Here is a 22,200-nt window from a genome sequence, read left to right on the forward strand (position 1 = left end):
CCTCATCACCGGTGGACGCGACGTTCTACCGCAGCGTCATCGGGAGCCTCAGGTATCTCGTGCACACGAGGCCGGACATTGCCAACATGGGATCTAGTTTCGAAGGTCTCGTCGCGACGAATCTTATTTGTGAAGAAAGTTTTTCATCAGACCGACGGTTTGAGATATAAAACATTTATAAAGTTTCGAAATAGGAATAATCTTTTGTTGACATCATATGTTTTGTCTTGTAGTTTGCATGCATGCATGAAATCACAAATCAACACCTACATGTCCTTAATCGGCCGCGAATGGGATTAGCAATTAAGGAAAAAGGAGAATTAGATGTGTAATTATCAATTAAGCGAGAGAAAGGGGCGTTCGGATCTGTCCCTAAATTCCGACTAGTCGGAAGTTAGAACAGTCCATATAAATTTCAGTTTGTAAATTATGTTGATGCATGAGATTGTGCTATGTATCCACACTGTATGGCATGTGTTGACAACCGTGGTTTTTTCTGGGGTTTATTGTCTACACATGCCTGGGACGATCCTCTGACGATCTCTTATGGTTTGGCGATGGTGACCGAAATAGCTCAATCCTTTTTTGTTAAGACCAGCATAAAAATATGCCGGGGTCGAAGATCGTGTGCGTGCGTCGATCGGCCTCCTTGGGGGCAGCGGCGTGGTAACCGTAGGGGGTGGTCGGGAGGTGGAACTTACACATATATATTTTTCTCGAAAATGGAAACATAAACGATAACTATATATCGAAAAGTATCAAAATCGAATACGGCCTGCTAGTTTTCGGAATTTCGGAAATCGATCACGAGAGTTCTCACTTCCATTTTTATCCCTCGTGCGGAAAGCTCATAAGAACATGTACCTGGTCCATGATTAGATGGTACGGTGCCACTACTAATACAAGTGGACAGACCCAGTGGCGGCTAGCTCGTCAAGAACATGTACCTGGTCCATGATTAGATGGTACGGTGCCACTACTAATACAAGTGGACAGACCCAGTGGGCAGTGGCGGCTAGCTCGTCAAGAACGTGCACCTGGTCCATGATTAGATGGTGCCTACTAATACAAGTGGGCAGACCCAGTGGCTGCTAGGCAAACAAAGGAGTCAGACCCAGTGGCTGGCTGCTCGGCAAACAAAGGAAACGTCTGACTTGACCCGCTGCATTGTTGCCGGTATCCCCATCGTCGGTGAACACGCATGGAAGTTGCATCGACTACATGCCCTTCCTCCATATATATAGCAGAGTAGCTAGCATTCTCATTCCGCCTCTTCGCCACGCCATGTCTCCTCTCTACATATTACTACTCTGGCCTCTTGTTCTCTACACACCATCATCTTCCGCCGCGGACGATACTCTGAAGGCAGGCCAGGCGCTCGCCGCTGGCGACAAGCTCGTCTCCAGCAACGGCAAGTTCACGCTCGGCTTCTTCCGGCCAAGCATCAGTAAGTCTGGAACAAACATCATCTCCCCCAACTGGTATCTTGGCATCTGGTTCAACAGGAAGCCGGTCTGTACTCCTGTATGGGTAGCTAACAGGGAGAATCCAATCACTGGCCCCAACCTCAAGCTAACGCAGCTCAAAATATCACAAGATGGCAATCTTGTCGTCTCACTAAGCAATGCCACCGAATCCATCATATGGTCATCCACTCACCTTGTCAATAGGAGCACTAGTGCCGTTCTCTTGAACAGCGGGAACCTTGTGGTCGTAGAGAGGAGCCCATCCAATGCAACGCTATGGCAGAGCTTTGACTACCCAACGGATATTGTGCTTCCCGGCGCCAAGTTTGGCCGGGACAAGGCCACCGACTTGAATCGTGAGGCCATCTCAAAGAAGAGCCTCATTGATCCGGGTCTGGGCTCGTACACCATTAAGCTAGGTGCCAATGGGATGGTCCTCACGCGCCGCAACCCCTCAGTGGTGTATTGGCATTTTTTCAATTGGCCATCCCCAAAATCAGTACTGCACGTCATACAGCTGATCAACATGACACTAGGCATAGATCCCCGGACCCGAGGTTTGATTAACCCCATTTATGTCAATAACAATGAAGAGGAGTACTATGCCTTCACTTTGTTGAATGAGTCAGCTTCTACATACTTTTCAATAGACATCTCTGGTCAGGTCATGATAAATGTTTGGTCGGAAGCCGGGCAGTCTTGGCAAAGTATATACGCCAACCCGCTCGATCCCTGCACTCCGTATGCTACCTGTGGGCCATTCACGGTCTGTACTGGTAATTCACATCCATACTGTGACTGTATGGAGGGATTCTCTCAGAAGTCACCACAGGGTTGGGACCTTGATGATCGAACAGGAGGGTGCATCAGAAATACTCCATTGCAGTGCACTAGCAAGAAGAACACGATAAATTCAACGGACAAGTTCCACCCCATTGCTCGTGTTACATTGCCCTATGAACCCCGAAGCATGGGCAATGCTACCACTCAGAGCGAATGCGCAGAAGCTTGTCTCGGTTCCTGCTCCTGCACTGCTTACACCTATAACAGTAGCGGGTGCTCTATCTGGCATGGGGAATTGCTTAGTGTAAATCTGAATGATGGCATCGGAATCAATGCTCAGGATGTACTTTACCTTCGTCTTGCCGCCAAAGATTTGCCAAGTTTGAGAAACAGAAAAAGGAAACTAAACATTGGAGTCGTTGTTGCTGCCAGCATTATTGGTTTTGGATTACTGATACTCATTATGTTGTTAATGATTTGGAGGAAGAGACTCAAGTGGTGTGGTGCATCATTACATGGTACTCAAGGTAGCGGTGGAATTATAGCCTTTAGATACACTGATTTGGCTCATGCTACTAAAAAATTCTCAGAACAGCTAGGAGCGGGTGGTTTTGGTTCTGTATTCAAGGGAGTGTTAAGTGACTTGACTACTATAGCAGTGAAAAGGCTTGATGGAGCCCGCCAGGGAGAGAAGGAATTTAGAGCTGAGGTGAGTTCACTTGGAGTGATCCAACACATCAATTTAGTCAAATTGATTGGTTTCTGCTGCGAAGGTGATAATAGGCTACTTGTGTATGAACACATGTTGAACGGATCTCTTGATGCCCATATTTTTGAGAGCAGTGCTTTGGCCCTAAATTGGAACACCAGGTATCAAATAGCAATAGGAGTTGCTAGAGGATTGTCCTACTTGCATCATAGTTGTCACAAATGCATCATACACTGTGATATTAAGCCACATAACATACTTCTAGATGCCTCATTTGTTCCTAAAATTGCGGACTTTGGGATGGCAGCAGTCGTCGGAAGGGATTTTAGCCGAGTTTTGACTGCATTCAGAGGAACCGTTGGGTATCTTGCCCCGGAGTGGCTTACCGGAGTTCCTGTTACACCAAAAGTTGATGTTTATAGCTTCGGTATGGTGCTGCTAGAAATTATATCAGGAAGAAGAAATTCAGCTCAAGTACACAGTGGCACTGGCAGTACTAGTGGTCATGTTGAATACTTTCCTGTGCGAGCCATCAGAAAGCTTCATGAGGGAGATGTGCAGACTTTGATGGATCCGCAATTACATGGTGACTTCAATTTAGAAGAGGCTGAAAGAGTTTGCAAAGTTGCATGTTGGTGCATCCAAGATAATGAGGATAACAGGCTTACAATGATTGAAGTAGTCCAGATCCTTGAGGGTCTACAAGAGGTTGGCTCTCCCCCGATGCCAAGACTACTAGCAGCTATGACCCAATCCTCCGACGGCGCTTCGGCGTAACAATTCATAAATACTTCATAGTTGGTGTCGGTGTTACTTATATCGTCGTTCTAGCGATTTCTGAATTGTATTGTTGTCTTGTGCGTGTGGTTCCAATTTCTCTTATGTAAGCAAAATTGTATGCTTTTCAATTACTTATAATTTTAGCTCGAAGGATTGGTTGCTCTATCTAAGAAAAACAGAGTCCGACAGTTAGTGAGCAGAGCACCCAAACAACAAGGATTCCCCCTTTATGACAGTTAAGCGAACCCGCCACAGCAATTCTATGTAGGCGTCTTGACTGATATCTGCTGGAGTTTCGTCTCCTGAAGGCAAGCAATGGTGCAGCACGATGTCTGTAACATCCCCCTGACAATATCACTCCAATTGAAGGTTGAAAGTGATTGATCATTCTTTGGCCGTCGACATGGCCGCAACGCTTTAGGGAATTAAAATCGAATACAGCAACAGGGACTAGACGGCTTGCAAAGATAGCAGGCAGTGGCATCACTTTGGGGAAATACAAGAACTAAGAGAGAGCGAAGCAGTAGGGTCTAGCATGGATGATGAGCGGCGATCAGCACTTCAGCAACATCGGGAACTAGATTGCACCGGCAGAGGAGTCTTGTCAAGGCGGCAGATGGGTGTAAAGTGCTTGCTAGACCTTTGATGACAGGGGCTTCTTGCACATCTTGTGCTAAACACCTTCCGATCTGTCTTAGCGTGACACCTGCATTTCTGTTACATGTTAAAAACTACTCCCTTCGTCCCAAAATTCTTGTCTTAGATTAGTCTAGATACGGATGTATCTATTCGTATCTACATACATCCGTATCTAGAGTAATCTAAGACAAAAAAATTTGGACGGCGGGAGTACTAAATTTTCAGATAAATTCAAACGGTTTGCTCGAATTTAGAACAAATCTCCAGAAACAATTTCAAAATAAAATTATGTGTTTTAAAATTTTGCATAAACCTAAACCATGTTGCATTTTTGTTTTATTTGAACTTTATTTTGCTTGTTCAAATTTAAGTTGATTTTTGGTTGAATTCCAGAAATTTAAAAAGCAGTTTCTAAATCCAAAAAGCCTTTCAAGCAGAGACTTAATCACAACCCAACCCGGTGTTTTTTTTTCTTTTTTCTTCTGTATTCTGTGAGGCGGTTCAACTCGAAATCACTAATTAAGAAGTACTTATTGCAAAGCACACTTCACCTTTCCAGGTCGCGACAAATGACGCACATGCAGCACGTCACTTGTCGCAACCTGGGAGCTTTTCCTTTTTTTCATAGATCCGTTTATTCAAAATATTTTATCTCTTAAACCGTGTGTTTAAATCTCGAATCGTTTTCACCATTGGATTCCTCACGTCGAGATCTTCAAAATTAGATCCCATGTTGATAGGTTTTGACGATTTTTTTTTCATGAAAAAAACCGGACGAAAAAAAGGACGAAAAACCGAGCCGGGAGCACGGTTTTTTTCCCTTTCCGAAAGAGGCACGCCCGTGCCTCTCGCGAAATCACAATCGTGCCTCTCGTGGAAGCAAAACCGTGGCCCTTGTGGAAGGAAAAAAACAAAAAAACGCGTGTTTTTTTGTGTGTTTTCGAGAGGCACGGCCGTGACTCTTGCAAAAGCACAACCGTGCCTCTGGCGAAAGCAAAACCGTGACTCTCGCGAAAGAGATAAAAACAGAAAACACGTTTTTTCCCTTTCCGAGAGGCACGGACGTGACTCTCATGAAAGCACAACCGTGCCTCTCACGGAAGCAAAACCGTGACTCTCGTGAAAGAAAGAAAAAAACAGAAAACGCGTTTTGTTTTTCCCTTTCTGAGAGGCACGGCCGTGACTCTCGCAAAACACAACCGTTCCTCTCGCGGAAGCAAAACCGTGACTCTCGCGAAAGGGAAAAAAACAGAAAACACGTTTTTTTTCGTTTCTGAAAGGCACGACCGTGACTCTCGTTAAAGCACAACCGTGCTCTCGCGGAAGAAAAACCGTGAATTTTCGCGAAAGAAAAAAAAGAAAACGCGTTTTTTCACGTAATTTTTTTCTTTCAAAAATTGTTTTTTGGTTGAAAAGTTAAGGAAGACCGGGGGAAAACCAAAACGTCAAAAAAACCTGAAAAAAACTATTTAAAAAGCCGAAAACGCGTGCAAAAAAATAAAAAAAATAAAATCCAGAAGAAGCGTCCAGAGCGCGACACATGGCGAATGGCTGTGAGCGCGCCAAATGGCGCTGATCGTTGCGAGGCTCCCGAAGGAGCGCTCGTTAACTAGTTGCTCTCGGTTCAACTCCTGTCCATCTTACCAGGCCTGCTCCAACCGCCACAACCTTTTGACCCATCCTGCTTCACCTCATTCTGGCCCAACATCACCTCCAGCCCGTGCGCGGCCTAGACACCACTCGGCCTCTTCTTTTCCTCCGCCCAATAATCAAACCAGCCTGAAACCAGGCATTTCCTATTTAGCGGTGCAGGCGCCGGTTATAGCTGTTTCCGTAAACCGGCGCCTGCAGCCGCGGTAACTGGGCCTGGCCCATCTTTTTCCTTTCCTTCCTGTCGTGAGGACAAAAAAGGCGCGCTTTGGATGGGAATCGATCCCGCGACCTCATGGTCGTTCGCCTCATGCACACTAATTCGTATTAGTTGCCCAAACTCCTGCTTCTTCACCTTTTCTTCTTACAACGATTCCTTTTTCCTATTTCTTTTTCCTTTTTATTCGGAACGGTTGTGTTATGTTTTTTGTTCTTTTTCTTTTTTCTTCTTTTCGGAATGGTTTTATTTTCTTTTGCTAATTTGAAAGAACTATTTTTCAAAATCGTTGAACTCTTTTTCAAAATCGGTGAACTTTCTTTTACAATCGATGAACTCTTTTTCAAGATCGATGAATTTTTTTCTAAATTGATGAACTTTTTTCCTAAATTGATGAACTCTTTTTCAAAACTGATGAACTCTATTCACAATCCATGAACTTTTTTTCAAAATGGATGAACTCTTTTTCAAACTCAATGAACTGTTTTTCAAAATTGATGAACTTTTTTCAAAATTGATGAACTTTTTTTCTAAATTGATGAACTCTTTTTCAAAACCGATGAACTCTTTTCACAATCCATGTACTTTTTTTCAAAATCGATGAACTTTTTTCAAAATCAGTAATCGGTGAACTGTTTTTCAAAGCTGATGAACTTATTTCGAAATATTTTTTCCCCAAAAAATCAATGATTTTTTTGGCTAAAAATCAATGAACTTTTCAAAAAACGATGATCTTGTTTTGTTAAAAAGAATTTAAGAAATTATATTTCTTATAAGGTAACGTTTTACTAAAGGAAACATTAACTAGGGCGGTTTTGTTTGCAATTCACAGAAGAGCTACGATGGCCTAGTGGTTATGGCGTTAAGCTGTGAATGTTGAGTTCAAATAACGTTTTCAATACTTTTTTTCAATATTTTTTTCAAATTAAGTGATGCAATAGATTTCTGCAATGAAATAGCGTTGTGTCCTTTGTTATTAAGCTTAAGCATTTGCCTCTGTAACTAATCATAGAAGTTAAATAGCTCGGTTGGCTTGGGTTGCCCAGCACGACCTAGCCTGCACCAGCCTGCTTCACTTTTATATGGCCCGAGACTGGCCAAGTCATCTCCCTCCTTGACTGTCACACTGCTAAGCGGGGCCCGCACCTTATTGTGTTCCCTAAGACGAAAATATGTGCCACCTGACCTCTCCTCTCTCACTCGTCGATGATGTCTTGGTATTCTTTGGGATCTTTTTGGTAGATATGTGGCAGTGCACACGTCCACCACTGACCCCGCCACAACAAGCATGTCGTGACAACCCTGACTACATGTCCACCACGATTCCATCCCCTGTCGACGCTCGTCCTCTACGCGCTCTCCCTGCCCTCTTGTCCGCAACCCACCGTCCCGCTTGTACTTGCTGTCGTGTTAAGGCGGATGTATCGCCGAACTTCCGACGACAAACATTGAGGAAGATGATCTTGGCTCTGCCGCCTGGTGAGGAGCCCAAAGTGAAACCATCTGCTCTGTAGCTCCATCACGCATAGCCCCTACTTGGCGCGTCAACCGTCGTGGGAAAGTCATGGCAGTAACCATTTATATCTAGTAATGGGGGTTCACGTGTTTTATCATGCGTGATGGAAGAAACAGATGGCTTACGGACACAGAGATTTATCCTGGTTCCAGCTCCCAAGATGGGATAATACCCTACTCCTGAGTACAAGATTCTCTTAGAGAGCTCAAAGTCTAGAAGAGTTGGATCTAGAAGAATCCATCATCCGGCTGGGCACTCCACCTATGCCTTACTCAGCACATGCGGGGCTTAAAGGGGCTGTGATTGTAGGGATGTGACCGGGAGCAAGTAGGCGAGGCCGTGCGTGATGTCGTCGGTCGTGACGTCGCGGCTGTGGCCAACCGTCGAAGCCGCGGCCAGCCGTCGCAGCCGTGGCCTCTCCAAGACACTGTGCATGACGTTGTAACCGCTGACCTCGCGCCTGTCATGGCCGGTCAGCTCCGCGGCACTGTGCGTGACGTCGTAGCCACGACTCGGTGTCGTCGCCCATCCCACCTTGTCTGCTCGCCGTCTTGGATGTCCGCCTGAGCAAGTAGGTGAGGCCAACTCCACCGCGCGACCCTATCCTATCCGGCCCCGTCCGTTTGGGGTAAAAAGGACAAAAAATGCGGCCCAGCGCGCGGGAGCAAACGGACTTTTGTCCGCTTTGTGTCCGCTTTCGACCCATCCCCGGCCCAAACTTGCGCCGGTTTTGGGGTGAAATGGACAGCGCGCGGACGGGCGGGACGCACGCGCTTGTCCTCCCCTGGCCCGCTTGTCGGTGGGAGAAACCAAAAACCCCCCACGGCCATTTGGCGCCATTTCCCCCAAACCCTCCCACGTCCCTCCCGCCGCCCCCCTCTCTCCCCCGTCCATGGCCGACGCCCCGCCGAGTTCCGGCGGCATGGCCGTCGACCCGACCGCAAAGGTGAAGAAGAAGGCGCCAAGGAAGCCGCGGTCGGAGTACACGCCGGAGGAGATCGCCAAGTTGGACGCGGAATCGGCGAAGAGGAGGGAACGGAGAGCGGTCGTCAAGATGAATGCCGCCACGGCCAAGTTCGCCGCCCAGCGCGAGGAGCTGGAGGCCGCGCGGCGCAAGGCCGCTGCCGACGAGAAGGAGGACCTCGTCAACAAAGCGCACGCCATCCTCATGCTTGGCATGGGCCGTCCGGCGGGGTTCCATGCAGCGGCCGTCGGCCCGGCGAGCACAGGCTCGTCGGTCGCCCGGCCTACGCACTGCCAGTCGCCGACGTCGTGTGCCGCGCCCATGTCGCCCGGCTTTCCTCCACCCAGGCACGACGGCCAGACCCGTTTCTCGGTGTCGCCGGACGTGGGCTTGTTCGCGCCGTCCACACCACGCCCCGCGGCCGTCATCGACCTCAACGTGACGCCTGGGTCCAGCAGCGGCGGGCGGCCTTCCGTCGAGATGCAAAGAAAGCAGGCGCGTGCACCGTTCACGGGCACCATGCCAGCCCCCCGCGTGTTGTTTGACGAAATGCCAACCTCAACGCGGACGGTGGACGACCCCTTCTACAACCAGTACATGGAGGACGTGATCTTCCAGGGTGGGCATGGCCGTGCCTACGACCCCGAGGAGACCCAAAGTCAGGATAGCCGCGCCCAGTATGTGCCCGATGAAGAGGCCGACGACCGTGCTGACTACGACCATGGTGATTCGTGGCATGAAGACGATGACATCTATGTCGAAGGTGAAGATGAAGATGAAGCCAATGATGTTGATATTAGTGGCGCTCCATTGTTCATAGACGAGCTCACCCAAAGAGCGGAAGCACAAAAGAAGTGGAAGAGCATTCGCACCGGTTCATATACACAAGATGAGGACAAGTTGATTTGCCAATGTTGGATGGAGATTAGCCAAGATCCAAGGACCGGCGCGCAACAAAAGGGCATTGTTTTTTGGACGAGAGTCCACAAAACATTCCATGAAAGGAAGATGTTTGAGCCCTACCAAATTACAAGCAACCGTGGCATCGGTTCGATTCAAAAAAGATGGTTGTTCATCCAACAAGAGTGCAACAAGTATTGTGCCGCATTTGAGAGCGTTGAAGCACGGCCCGTGAGTGGTCTCGGCGTTGGGGACATGGTATGCTCTTCTATTTCTAGCCCTTTCCTTGCTATGGCCATGATACTTCGGCCATGTATATGTTTGCATGTTCACTTGCTGTTGGTCATGTGGTGTAGGCATTTCAATCTTTGGAGGCATTCAAGGCCCGGCACAATGACAAGCCATTTACTCTTACGCATTGTTGGACGATCATCAACAATTGCCCTAAGTTCAAGGATCAATACCGTGAACTTCAAAGGAAGAGAGGCAAGAAGACGGCCAAGTTCGCCGGAGGTGGGGATGGCAAGGCGTTGAAGAGACCGAGGGGCAAGACCAACTCCAAGGTGGACGACATACGTGACGCCTCATCCATGGCCTTGCATGAGACTTTGCATGGCATGATGTCACATAAGGATGTGAGGGACGAGAAGAAGCGGCAAAGCAAGGACGAGCAAATGAAGCAATACCTAGACCTTCAAAGACAGAAGCTTGAGATGGAGGAGGCGGCCAAGAAGAGGAAGATAGACATGGAGGAGGTGGCCCGGCAAAGGCAGCTCGACATGGAAGAGGCCGCCCGGCAAAGGCAGCTCGACATCGAGGCCGACAACGTCAAGGCCAGGCAGAGGCAGCTCGACATCGAGGCCACCAATGCCGCCACCAAAGCGAAGGAGGTGGCCCTTGCGATCATGAGCGTGGACTTGTCGAAGATGAGCGACAAGACGAGGGCCTGGTTCGAGGCCAGGCAGAAGGAGATGCTCGACGCCGAAGGCCTGAACTAGGTCGTCCGATCGGCGTGGCCGTTCTTTTTGGAGGCTGGCATGGGTGTCGCCCGCCCGCTGGGCCGCTGGCAGTGTGCCGGCGAAAAAACATTCATTTTGGAGGTCGGCTGTGTTGCCGGCCGCTGGCTGTGTTGCCGGCGAGGACAACTATTCATTTTGGAGGCTGGCTGTGTTGCCGGCGATGGTCGTGTAGGCCGCTGGCTTTGTTGCCGGCGTGATGAACTGGGGTCGTGAACTGGGGCTTGGCATTTGAAACGTCCCTTTTTTTAGAATAGACGCGGACAGGATGGGGCAAAAGGATGCGTCCGCGCGCTGGGCGCACGGCCACCGCATCCCAAGACAGGCCCGGACACGACCCCAAATCCCTACCCAAAGGGACAAAAACCGGACAAAACGAACGTCTGTTTGGGGTCGCGCGGTGGAGTTGGCCTCATCTGACCAACTTGAGGGAGTCAGTCGTATTCAGGTGAGCTGCCTTGATGGCTTCTGACTGATGGAATCCCGGAGAGTTGGCCTGGCGAAAAGGCTTCCCGCCATGGGCCTAACCTATCCCGGCACAGCTGGGCTAACTTTAGTGTCCTGGGGATACCTGGTTGGTATTGCCCAGTCAGTAGCCCCCGAGTCTGTCATGACCTCGAGGTTGGGGCTGAGTCCTTCCCTGAGGGAAAACGCGTCTTGGCCGAAGGGCACCTTGTGCAACTCTGAGTCACCAACAATCAAGGTTGTGATGGACTCCAGAAGTTTTCCCTGGAGAAGGTGAGTCAGAGAAAATAGCGGAAAGACCCGGTGATACCCGATCATCTCTTCACAAAGAGGATGTCTATTGGCCCGCATGGAGGCATATCATGAAATTTTGAGTGAGGGAAGAGACGCCTGGATTTATCTGATCTGGTCGGCGTCGGTCATTATCCTCAGGACGAACGTCTTCGACCGTCAGCTCCTGAACCGAGTCTACGAACTTGGCATTTGGCTCTGCGCTAGAGTCTAATCTACGTCCCGGGGGGTATCAAGTTCGCCCCTTACTCCGAGTCGTCCGATGAACCGAGTCCATCAGGTTTTATCTCCATGCTGCGGCAAGGGAGGACTCCGAATGAATCGCATCCAGTGTGCCCCGGGTAGTTTGAGAAGGTTCGTCTGGGCAAATAGTTGAAAGACTCGGTGATACCCGATCATCTCTTTGGAAAGAGGATGGCTAGTGGCCTGCATGGAGGTGTATCATGAAATTTTGAGTGAGGGAAGAGACGCCTGGATTTATCCGATCCGGTCGGCGCCGGTCATTATCCTCGGAAGGAACGTCTTCGACCGCAAGCTCCAGAACTGAGTCTAAGAACTTGGCATTTGGCTCTACGATAGAGACCAATCTGTGTCCCGGAGGATACCGAGTCCGCCCTTTGCTCTGATTCGTCCAATGAACCGGGTCCATCGGGTTTTATCTCCATGCTGCGGCATGGGAGGACTCTGAGTGAAACGCAACTAGTGCGCCCTGGTAGTTTGAGAAGATTCATCTGGGCAAATAGTGGAAACACTTGGTGATACCCGATCATCTCTTCGGAAAGAGGATGGCTAGTGGCCCGCATGGAGGTGTATCATGAAATTCTGAGTGAGGGAATGAAGGAAATATGCCCTAGAGGCAATAATAAAGCTATTATTTATTTCCTTATATCATGATAAATGTTTATTATTCATGCTAGAATTGTATTAACTGGAAACATGATACATGTGTGAATACATAGACAAACAGAGTTTCACTAGTATGCCTCTACTTGACTAGCTTGTTGATCAAAGATGGTTATGTTTCCTAACCATAGACATGAGTTGTCATTTGATAAACGGGGTCACATCATCAGGAGAATGATGTGATTGACTTGACCCATTCCGTTAGCTTAGCACTTGATTGTTTAGTATGTTGCTATTGCTTTCTTCATGACTTATACATGTTCCTATGACTATGAGATTATGCAACTCCCGTTTACCGGAGAACACTTTGTTTGCTACCAAATGTCACAACGTAACTGGGTGATTATAAAGGTGCTCTACAGGTGTCTCCGAAGGTACTTGTTGAGTTGGTGTATTTCGAGATTAGGATTTGTCACTCCGATTGTCGGAGAGGTATCTCTGGGCCCTCTCGGTAATGCACATCACTATAAGCCTTGCAAGCAATGTGACTAATGAGTTAGTTGCGGGATGATGCATTATGGAAGGAGTAAAGAGACTTGCCTGTAACGAGATTGAACTAGGTATTGAGATACCGACGATCGAATCTCGGGCAAGTAACATACCGGTGACAAAGGGAACGACGTATGTTGTTATGCGGTTTGACCGATAAAGATCTTCGTAGAATATGTAGGAGCCAATATGAGCATCCAGGTTCCGCTATTGGTTATTGGCCGGAGACGTGTCTCGGTCATGTCTACATAGTTCTCGAACCCGTAGGGTCCGCACGCTTAAAGTTTGGTGACGATCGGTATTATGAGTTTTTGTGTTTTGATGTACCGAAGGTAGTTCGGAGTCCCGGATATGATCACGAACATGAAGAGGAGTCTCGAAATGGTCGAGACGTAAAGATCGATATATTGGACGACTATATTCGAACACCGGAAGTGTTTCGAGTGGTTTCGGATAAAAAACCAGAGTACCGGGGGGTTACCGGAACCCCCCGGGGGAGTTAATTGGGCCTTATGGGCCTTAGTGGGAGAAGAGGAGGGGCGGCCAGGGCAGCTGCGCGCCCCCTCCCCCTCTAGTCCGAATTGGACAAGGAGGGGGGTGGCGCCCCCCTTTTTCCTTCTCCTCCTCTCTCCCTTCCTTCCCTCTCCTACTCCAACAAGGAAAAGGAGGAGTCCTACTCCCGGTGGGAGTAGGACTCCCCCCTGGCGCGCCCTCCTCCTGGTCGGCCGCCTCCCCCCTTGCTCCTTTATATACGGGGGCAGGGGGCACCCTAGAACACACAAGTTGATCTGTTGATCTATTCCAGCCGTGTGCGGTTCCCCCCTCCACCATATTCCACCTCGGTCATATCGTAGCGGTGCTTAGGCGAAGCCCTGCGTCAGTAGCAACATCATCACCGTCATCACGCCTTTGTGCTGACAGAACTCTCCCGTGAAGCTCTGCTGGATCGGAGTTCGCGGGACGTCATCGAGCTGAACGTGTGCTGAACTCGGAGGTGTCGTACGTTCGGTACTTGGATCGGTCGGATCGTGAAGACGTATGACTACATCAACCGCGTTGTGCTAACGCTTCCGCTTTCAATCTACGAGGGTACGTGGACAACACTCTCCCCTCTCGTTGCTATGCATCACCATGATCATGCGTGTGCGTAGGAAATTTTTTGAAATTACTACATTCCCCAACAGGGAAGAGATGTCTGGACTTATCCGATCTAATCGGTGACGGTCATTATCCTCGGGAGGAACGTCTTCGACCGTCAGCTCCAGAACCGAGTCTACGGACTTGGCATTTGGCTCTATGATAGAGACCAATCTGTGTCCCGGAGGATACCTAGTCCGCCCTTTGTTTCGGGTCGTCCGATTAACCGGGTCCATCAGGTTTTATCTCCATGCTGCGGCATGGGAGGACTCCGAGTGAAACGCAGCAGGTGCGCCTGGGTAGTTTGAGGGACCGAGCCTTTCAGGCCTATCTCCGTGTTGTAGCTACTCATATGTTCTTCCTCTGCTCTCTGTTCTTCACATTCTTGGTGAAGGAAACAACAACCATCCCGCGTACGTGAGAGAAGTTAGGATTGAGAGCTTTTGCCAACAAAACTTTTCACCTGAAATTTTCAAATGAATTTAGAATTCAAAAACATATTTTTAAATATATTATACTTAACCCTGCATGTACAGAAAGTACAAGTACTTTCTGTTCAAGCAATCAGGGCCCCTTGCTTTGTTCTGAAGCTCGTGGTTTCGAGCCACCCCTACCGTGCCACGGCAAGGTGCCCCACAAACATGCATTCAAACTCCATTCAACATTAGCTAGGTGTTTAAATTCAATAAATTTGATCTTTCTTTGAAAGGCATAAAACTTTGCTTTGTGTGTGTGGGGGGGGGGGAGGGGGGAGGCCATCATGGCTAGTTTTATTAAATCAAACAAGAATTACATCATTCACTAGCTGGGTAATTAGGAACCCAGGGAGTTCAACAGTCCAACTAGATTCACACTTATTACAAAAACTGAATTTAGCTAGCTCATGAGTTACTGAATTTGTTTCTCGAAAACAATGAGTAAAGATGACCTGTCCTATCGATGTAGCCAAATCAATGCATTCGACGAAGACTGCCGCTCCTGCATCCCACCATTGGCTTTGCACTTGTTGACAACAATTTACCACGCTCAAGGAATCGAATTTCGCTTCTACCCTGTTAAAGGCCAAAGTGTTTGCCAAATCTAGGCCATCACGCATAGTCATGGCCTCCATCGTGACCACATCAGCTGCCCACTGAATGAATTTACACCGAGCTGCAATAAATCATCCATTCTCATCTCGTAAGACAGCAGCTATGGCACCTGATCCTTTGTCGGCATGAAAGGAAGCATCCATGAAAGGACATGGCATGCAAGAGGACCACGCGTACGTCCTCGTAATGCCACGTGGTTCAATGCACCAACCCATTCAGATCCCTAGCCAAAATGCTGGATATGAGCCCTAGTTTTTGGACTCTCTCTCCCTCCCTCTCTCTCTCTCTCTGAATAATAAGCATTGGTTGCAAAGTAAGAAGGACAAAGGGCACTCCGCTGCCTAGAAAAAATAATTCTCTTTGTGTGCCCCCTACTCATGTGTTCTTCGTCTGCTCTCTGCTCTTCACATTCTTGGTCAGGGAAACCACAACCATTTCGTGTACGTGAGAGAAGTTAGGATTGAGAGCTTTTGCCAACAAAATTCAACCCTGCCTTTTTCTTTCTTTTCAAGCTGAATTGAAAACTTAAACAGAACAGCCTTGTTTATGGGGAAAGCTGGACCGAAAAACCACACAAGCAATGAAGCCATATGAACCACACGATACTAGGCCATAGTTGCACCAAAACACACACCCGGATCCGGGGCCACCACTTCAACTTCCCCCGTTCACACGCGTGCTGCAACGTCGCACTGACTCATACACATTGTTGCCGATGCTACATGCAACAACCACCCACAGACCACAAACATTGCGCCAAACATCCGTGGCTTCCCCCGCTCACACGCGAGATGCAACGTTGCACCGACTCAAACACATTGTAGCCCATGCTACACGGAACGACCACCCACAGACCACAAACATTGCGCCAAACATCTGTGACTTCCCCCGCTCACACGCGAGCCGCAACGTTGCACCGATAAAATAGTCACTTGAACTCATCATTCTCGCTCTTCTTGACTGCATGTTAGAACTTGAGAACCGAATCAAATTCATAGTTGTCTAATCCTCTTTGTGGACAATCTTCTATATACCCCACGGCTATAGCACTATACCTCCTTCTGCATTTGTTACCCGCACTTCGACATGTACACTGAACACCACAAAATATACGACCATTGTTGGGGAACGTAGTAATTTCAAAAAATTTCCTACGCACACGCAAGATCATGGTGATGCATAGCAACGAGAGGGGAGAGTGTTGTCTATGTACCCTCGTAGACCGATAGCGGAAGCGTTATGACAACGCGGTTGATGTAGTCGTACGTCTTCACGACCCGACCGATCAAGCACCGAAACTACGGCACCTTCGAGTTCTTGCACACGTTCAGCTCGATGATGATCCCCGGACTCCGATCCAGCAAAGTGTTAGGGAAGAGTTCCGTCAGCACGACGGCGTGGTGACGATCTTGATGTTCTACCATCGCAGGGCTTCGCCTAAGCACCGCTACAATATTATCGAGGATTATGGTGGAGGGGGGCACCGCACACGGCTAAGAGATCAATGATCAATTGTTGTGTCTATGGGGTGCCCCCCTGTCCCCGTATATAAAGGAGCAAGGGGGAGGAGGTGCGGCCAGGCAAGGGGCGCGCCAGGAGGAGTCCATGTTGGACTAGGACTTGGGGGGAAGGAGAGAGAGGGGAAAGGAAAGGGGGTGGGGGCGCCGCCCCCCTCCTTGTCCAATTCGGACTTGGCGGGGAGGGGCGCGCGGCTGCCCCTTGTCCTCCTCTCCTCTTCCTCCACTAGGCCCATTAAGGCCCATTAGGTTACCGGGGGGTTCCGGTAACCTCCCGGTACTCCGGTAAAATGCCGATTTCACCCGGAACACTTCCGATGTCCAAACGTAGGCTTCCAATATATCAATCTTCATGTCTCGACCATTTCGAGACTCCTCGTCATGTCCGTGATCACATCCGGGACTCCGAACAACCTTCGGTACATCAAAACATATAAACTCATAATGAAACTGTCATCGTAACGTTAAGCGTGCGGACCCTACGGATTCGAGAACAATGTAGACATGACCGAGACACGTCTCCGGTCAATAACCAATAGCGGAACCTGGATGCTCATATTGGCTCCCACATATTCTACGAAGATCTTTATCGGTCAGACCGCATAACAACATACGTTGTTCCCTTTGTCATCGGTATGTTACTTGCCCGAGATTCGATCGTCGGTATCTCAATACCTAGTTCAATCTCGTTACAGGCAAGTCTCTTTACTCGTTCTGTAATACATCATCCTACAACTAAATCATTAGTTGCAATGCTTGCAAGGCTTACGTGATGTGCATTACCGAGAGGGCCCAGAGATACCTCTCCGATAATCGGAGTGACAAATCCTAATCTCGAAATACGCCAACCCAACATGTACCTTTGGAGACACCTGTAGAGCTCCTTTATAATCACCCAGTTACGTTGTGACGTTTGGTAGCACACAAAGTGTTCCTCCGGTAAACGGGAGTTGCATAATCTCATAGTCATAGGAACATGTATAAGTCATGAAGAAAGCAATAGCAACATACTAAACGATCAAGTGCTAAGCTAACGGAATGGGTCAAGTCAATCACATCATTCTCCTAATGATGTGATCCCGTTAATCAAATGACAACTCATGTCTATGGCTAGGAAACTTAACCATCTTTGATCAACAAGCTAGTCAAGTAGAGGCATACTAGTGACATACTGTTTGTCTATGTATTCACACATGTATTATGTTTCTGGTTAATACAATTCTAGCATGAATAATAAACATTTATCATGATATAACGAAATAAATAATAACTTTATTATTGCCTCTAGGGTGTATTTCCTTCAGTCTCCCACTTGCACTAGAATCAATAATCTAGTTCACATCACCATGTGATTAACACCCATAGTTCACATCGTCATGTGACTAACACCCAAAGGGTTTACTAGAGTTAATAATCTAGTTCACATCGCTATGTGCTTAACACCCAAAGAGTACTAAGGTGTGATCATGTTTTGCCTGTGAGAGAAGTTTAGTCAACGGGTCTGCCATATTCAGATCCGTATGTATTTTGCAAATTTCTATGTCAACAATGCTCTGCACGGAGCTACTCTAGCTAATTGCTCCCACTTTCAATATGTATCCAGATTGAGACTTAGAGTCATCTAGATCAGTGTCAGAATTTGCATCGACGTAACCCTTTACGACGAACCTTTTTGTCACGTCCATAATCGAGAAACATATCCTTATTCCACTAAGGATAATTTTTGACCGCTTGTCCAGTGATCTACTCCTAGATCACTATTGTACTCCCTTGCCAAAATCAGTGTAGGGTATACAATAGATCTGGTACACAGCATGGCATACTTTATAGAACCTATGGCCAAGGCATAGGGAATGACTTTCATTCTCTTTCTATCTTCTGCCATGGTCGGGTTTTGAGTCTTACTCAATTTCACACCTTGTAACACAGGCAAGCACTCTTTCTTTGACTGTTCCATTTTGAACTACCTCAAAATCTTGTCAAGGTATGTACTCATTGAAAAAACTTATCAAGCATCTTGATCTATCTCTATAGATCTTGATGCTCAATATGTAAGCAGCTTCATCGAGGTCTTTCTTTGAAAACTCCTTTCAAACACTGCGTTATGCTTTACAGAAAATTCTACATTATTTCCGATCAACAATATGTCATTCACGTATACTTATCAGAAATGCTGTAGTGCTCCCACTCACTTTCTTGTAAATACAGGCTTCACCGCAAGTCTGTATAAAACTATATCCTTTGATCAACTTATCAAAGCATATATTCCAACTCCGAGATGCTTGCACCAGTCCATAGATGGATCGCTGGAGCTTGCACATTTTGTTAACACCTTTAGGATTGACAAAACCTTCTGGTTGCATCATATACAACTCTTCTTTAAGAAATCCGTTAAGGATTGCAGTTTTGTTATCCATTTGCCAGATTTCATAAAATGCGGCAATTGCTAACATGATTCGGACAGACTTTAAGCATCGATACGAGTGAGAAAATCTCATCGTAGTCAACACTTTGAACTTTGTCAAAAACCTTTTTCGACAAGTCTAGCTTTGTAGATAGTAACACTACTATCAACGTCCGTCTTCCTCTTGAAGATCCATTTATTTTCTATGGCTTGCCGATTATCGGGCAAGTCAACCAAGGTCCATACTTTGTTCTCATACATGGATCCTATCTCAGGTTTCATGGCCTCAAACCATTTCACGGAATCTGGGCTCATCATCACTTCGTCATAGTTCGCAAGTTCGTCATGGTCTAGTAACATGACCTCCAGAACAGGATTACCTTACCACTCTGGTGCGGATCTCACTCTGGTTTACCTGCGAGATTTGGTAGTAACTTGATCTGAAGTTACATGATCATCATCATTAGCTTCCTCACTAATTGGTGTAGTAGTCACAGGAACAGATTTCTGGAATGAACTACTTTCCAATAAGGGAGAAGGTACAATTACCTTATCAAGTTCTACTTTCCTCCCACTCACTTCTTTCGAAAGAAACTCCTTCTCATGAAAGGATCCATTCTTAGCAACGAATGTCTTGCCTTCGGATCTGTGATAGAAGGTGTACCCAAATTTCTCCTTCGGGTATCCTATGAAGACACATTTCTCCGATTTGGGTTTGAGCTTATCAGGATGAAACTTTTTCACATAAGCATCGCAACCCCAAACTTTAAGAAACGACAACTTCTGTTTCTTGCCAAACCATAGTTCATATTGTGTCGTCTCAACGGACTTAGATGGTGCCCCTTTTTAACGTGAATGCAGCTGTCTCTAATGCATAACCCCAAAACTATAGTGGTAAATTGGTAAGAAACATCATAGATTGCACTATATCCAATAAAGTACGGTTATGACGTTCGGACACACCATTATGCTGTGGTGTTCCAGGTGGCGTGAGTAGTGAAACTATTTCACATTGTTTTAACTGAAGGCCAAACTCGTAACTCAAATATTTTACCTCTGCGATCATATCGTAGAAATTTTTATTTTCTTGTTACAATGATTCTCCACTTCACTCTGAAATTCTTTGAACTTTTCAAACGTTTCAGACTTATGTTTCATCAAGTAGATATACCCATATCTGCTCAAATCATCTGTGAAGGTCAGAAAATAACGATACCAGCCGCGAGCCTCGACACTCATCGGATCGCATACATCAGTATGTATTATTTCCAATAAGACAGTTGCTCGCTCCATTGTTCCGGAGAACAGAGTCTTAGTCATCTTGCCCATGAGGCATGGTTCGCAAGAATCAAGTGATTCATAATCAAGTGATTCCAAAAGTCCATCAACATGGAGTTTCTTCATGCGCTTTACACCAATATGACCTAAACGGCAGTGCCACAAATAAGTTGCACTATCATTATTAACTTTGCATCTTTTGGCTTCAATATTATGAATATGTGTATCACTACGATCGAGATCCAACAAACCAGTTTATTGGGTGTATGACCATAGAAGGTTTTATTCATGTAAATAGAACAACAATTATTCTCTAATTTAAATGAATAACCGTATTGCAACAAACATGATCAAATCATATGCATGCTCAACGCAAACACCAAATAACACTTATTTAGTTTCAACACTAATCCCGAAAGTATAGGGAGTATGCGATGATGATCATATCAATCTTGGAACTACTTCCAACACACATCGTCACCTTACCCTTTAACTAGTCTCTGTTCATTCTGCAACTCTCGTTTCGAGTTACTACTCTTAGCAACTGAACCAGTATCAAATGCTGAGGGGTTGCTATAAACACTAGTAAAGTACACATCAATAACATGTATATCCAATATACCTTTGTTCACTTTGCCATCCTTCTTATCCGCCAAATACTTGGGGCAGTTCCACTTCCAGTGATCAGTTCCTTTGCAGTAGAAGCACTTAGTCTCAGGCTTAGGACCAGACTTGGGCTTCTTCACTTGAGCAACTTGTTTGCTGTTTTTCTTGAAGTTCCCCTTCTTCTTCCCTTTGCCCTTTTATTGAAACTAGTGGTCTTGTCAACCATCAACACTTGATGTTTTTCTTGATTTCTACCTTCGTTGATTTCAGCATCACGAAGAGCTTGGGAATCGTTTCCGTTATCCCTTGCATATTGTAGTTCATCACGAAGTTCTACTAACTTGGTGATGTTGACTAGAGAATTCTATCAATCACTATTTTATCTGGAAGATTAACTCCCACTTGATTCAAGCGATTGTAGTACCCACACAATCTGAGCACATGCTCACTGCTTGAGCTATTCTCCTCCATCTTTTAGCTATAGAACTTGTTGAAGACTTCATATCTCTCAACTCGGGTATTTGCTTGAAATATTAACTTCAACTCCTGGAACATCTCATATGGTCCATGATGTTCAAAATGTCCTTGAAGTCCCAATTCTAAGCCGTTAAGCATGGTGCACTAAACTATCAAGTAGTCATCATATTGAGCTAGCCAAACGTTCATAACGTCTGCATCTGCTCCTGGAATAGGTCTGTCACCTAGCGGTGCATCAAGGACATAATTCTTCTGTGCAGCAATGAGGATAAACCTCAGATTACGGAGCTAGTCCGCATCATTGCTACTAACATTTTTCAAAATAGTTTTTCTCTAGGAACATATCAAAATAAACATAGGTAAGCAACAACGCGAGCTATTGATCTACAACATAGATATGCTAATACTACCAGGACTAAGTTCATGATAAATTAAAGTTCAATTAATCATATTACTTAAGAACTCCCACTTAGATAGACATCCCTCTAATCATCTAAGTGATCACGTGATCCAAATCAACTAAACCATAGCCGATCATCACATGAAATGGAGTAGTTTTCAATGGTGAACATCACTATGTTGATCATATCTACTATATGATTCACGCTCGACCTTTCGGTCTCAGTGTTTCGAGGCCATATCTGCATATTCTAGGCTCGTCAAGTTTAACCCGAGTATTTCGCGTGTGCAAAACTGGCTTGCACCCGCTGTAGATGGACGTAGAGCTTATCACACCCGATCATCACGTGGTGTCTGGGCACGACGAACTTTGGCAACGGTGCATACTCAGGGAGAACACTTTTATTCTTGAAATTTAGTGAGAGATCATCTTATAATGCTACTGTCAATCAAAGCAAGATAAGATGCATAAAAGATAAACATCACATGCAATCATAATATGT

General features: G+C 46.5%; 1 protein-coding gene across 1 annotated transcript; it reads left to right on the forward strand.

The window, feature by feature from the left end:
- The first annotated feature begins 1,167 nt into the window (after positions 1–1,167).
- Positions 1,168–3,901, forward strand: LOC125545789 (G-type lectin S-receptor-like serine/threonine-protein kinase At2g19130). The gene has a single exon (XM_048709824.1). It carries the CDS (start codon positions 1,222–1,224, stop codon positions 3,733–3,735), a length of 2,514 nt encoding a protein of 837 aa, XP_048565781.1. The 5' UTR covers positions 1,168–1,221; the 3' UTR covers positions 3,736–3,901.
- The last annotated feature ends 18,299 nt before the right edge of the window (positions 3,902–22,200 follow it).

Source organism: Triticum urartu, chromosome 3 (assembly GCF_003073215.2).
Source record: "Triticum urartu cultivar G1812 chromosome 3, Tu2.1, whole genome shotgun sequence".
In the NCBI taxonomy this organism is placed as follows: Eukaryota; Viridiplantae; Streptophyta; class Magnoliopsida; order Poales; family Poaceae; genus Triticum; species Triticum urartu.

Coding starts and splice junctions, on each gene's coding strand:
- LOC125545789 (XM_048709824.1), top strand. CDS start 1,222: ATGCCCTTCCTCCATATATATAGCAGAGTAGCTAGCATTCTCATTCCG.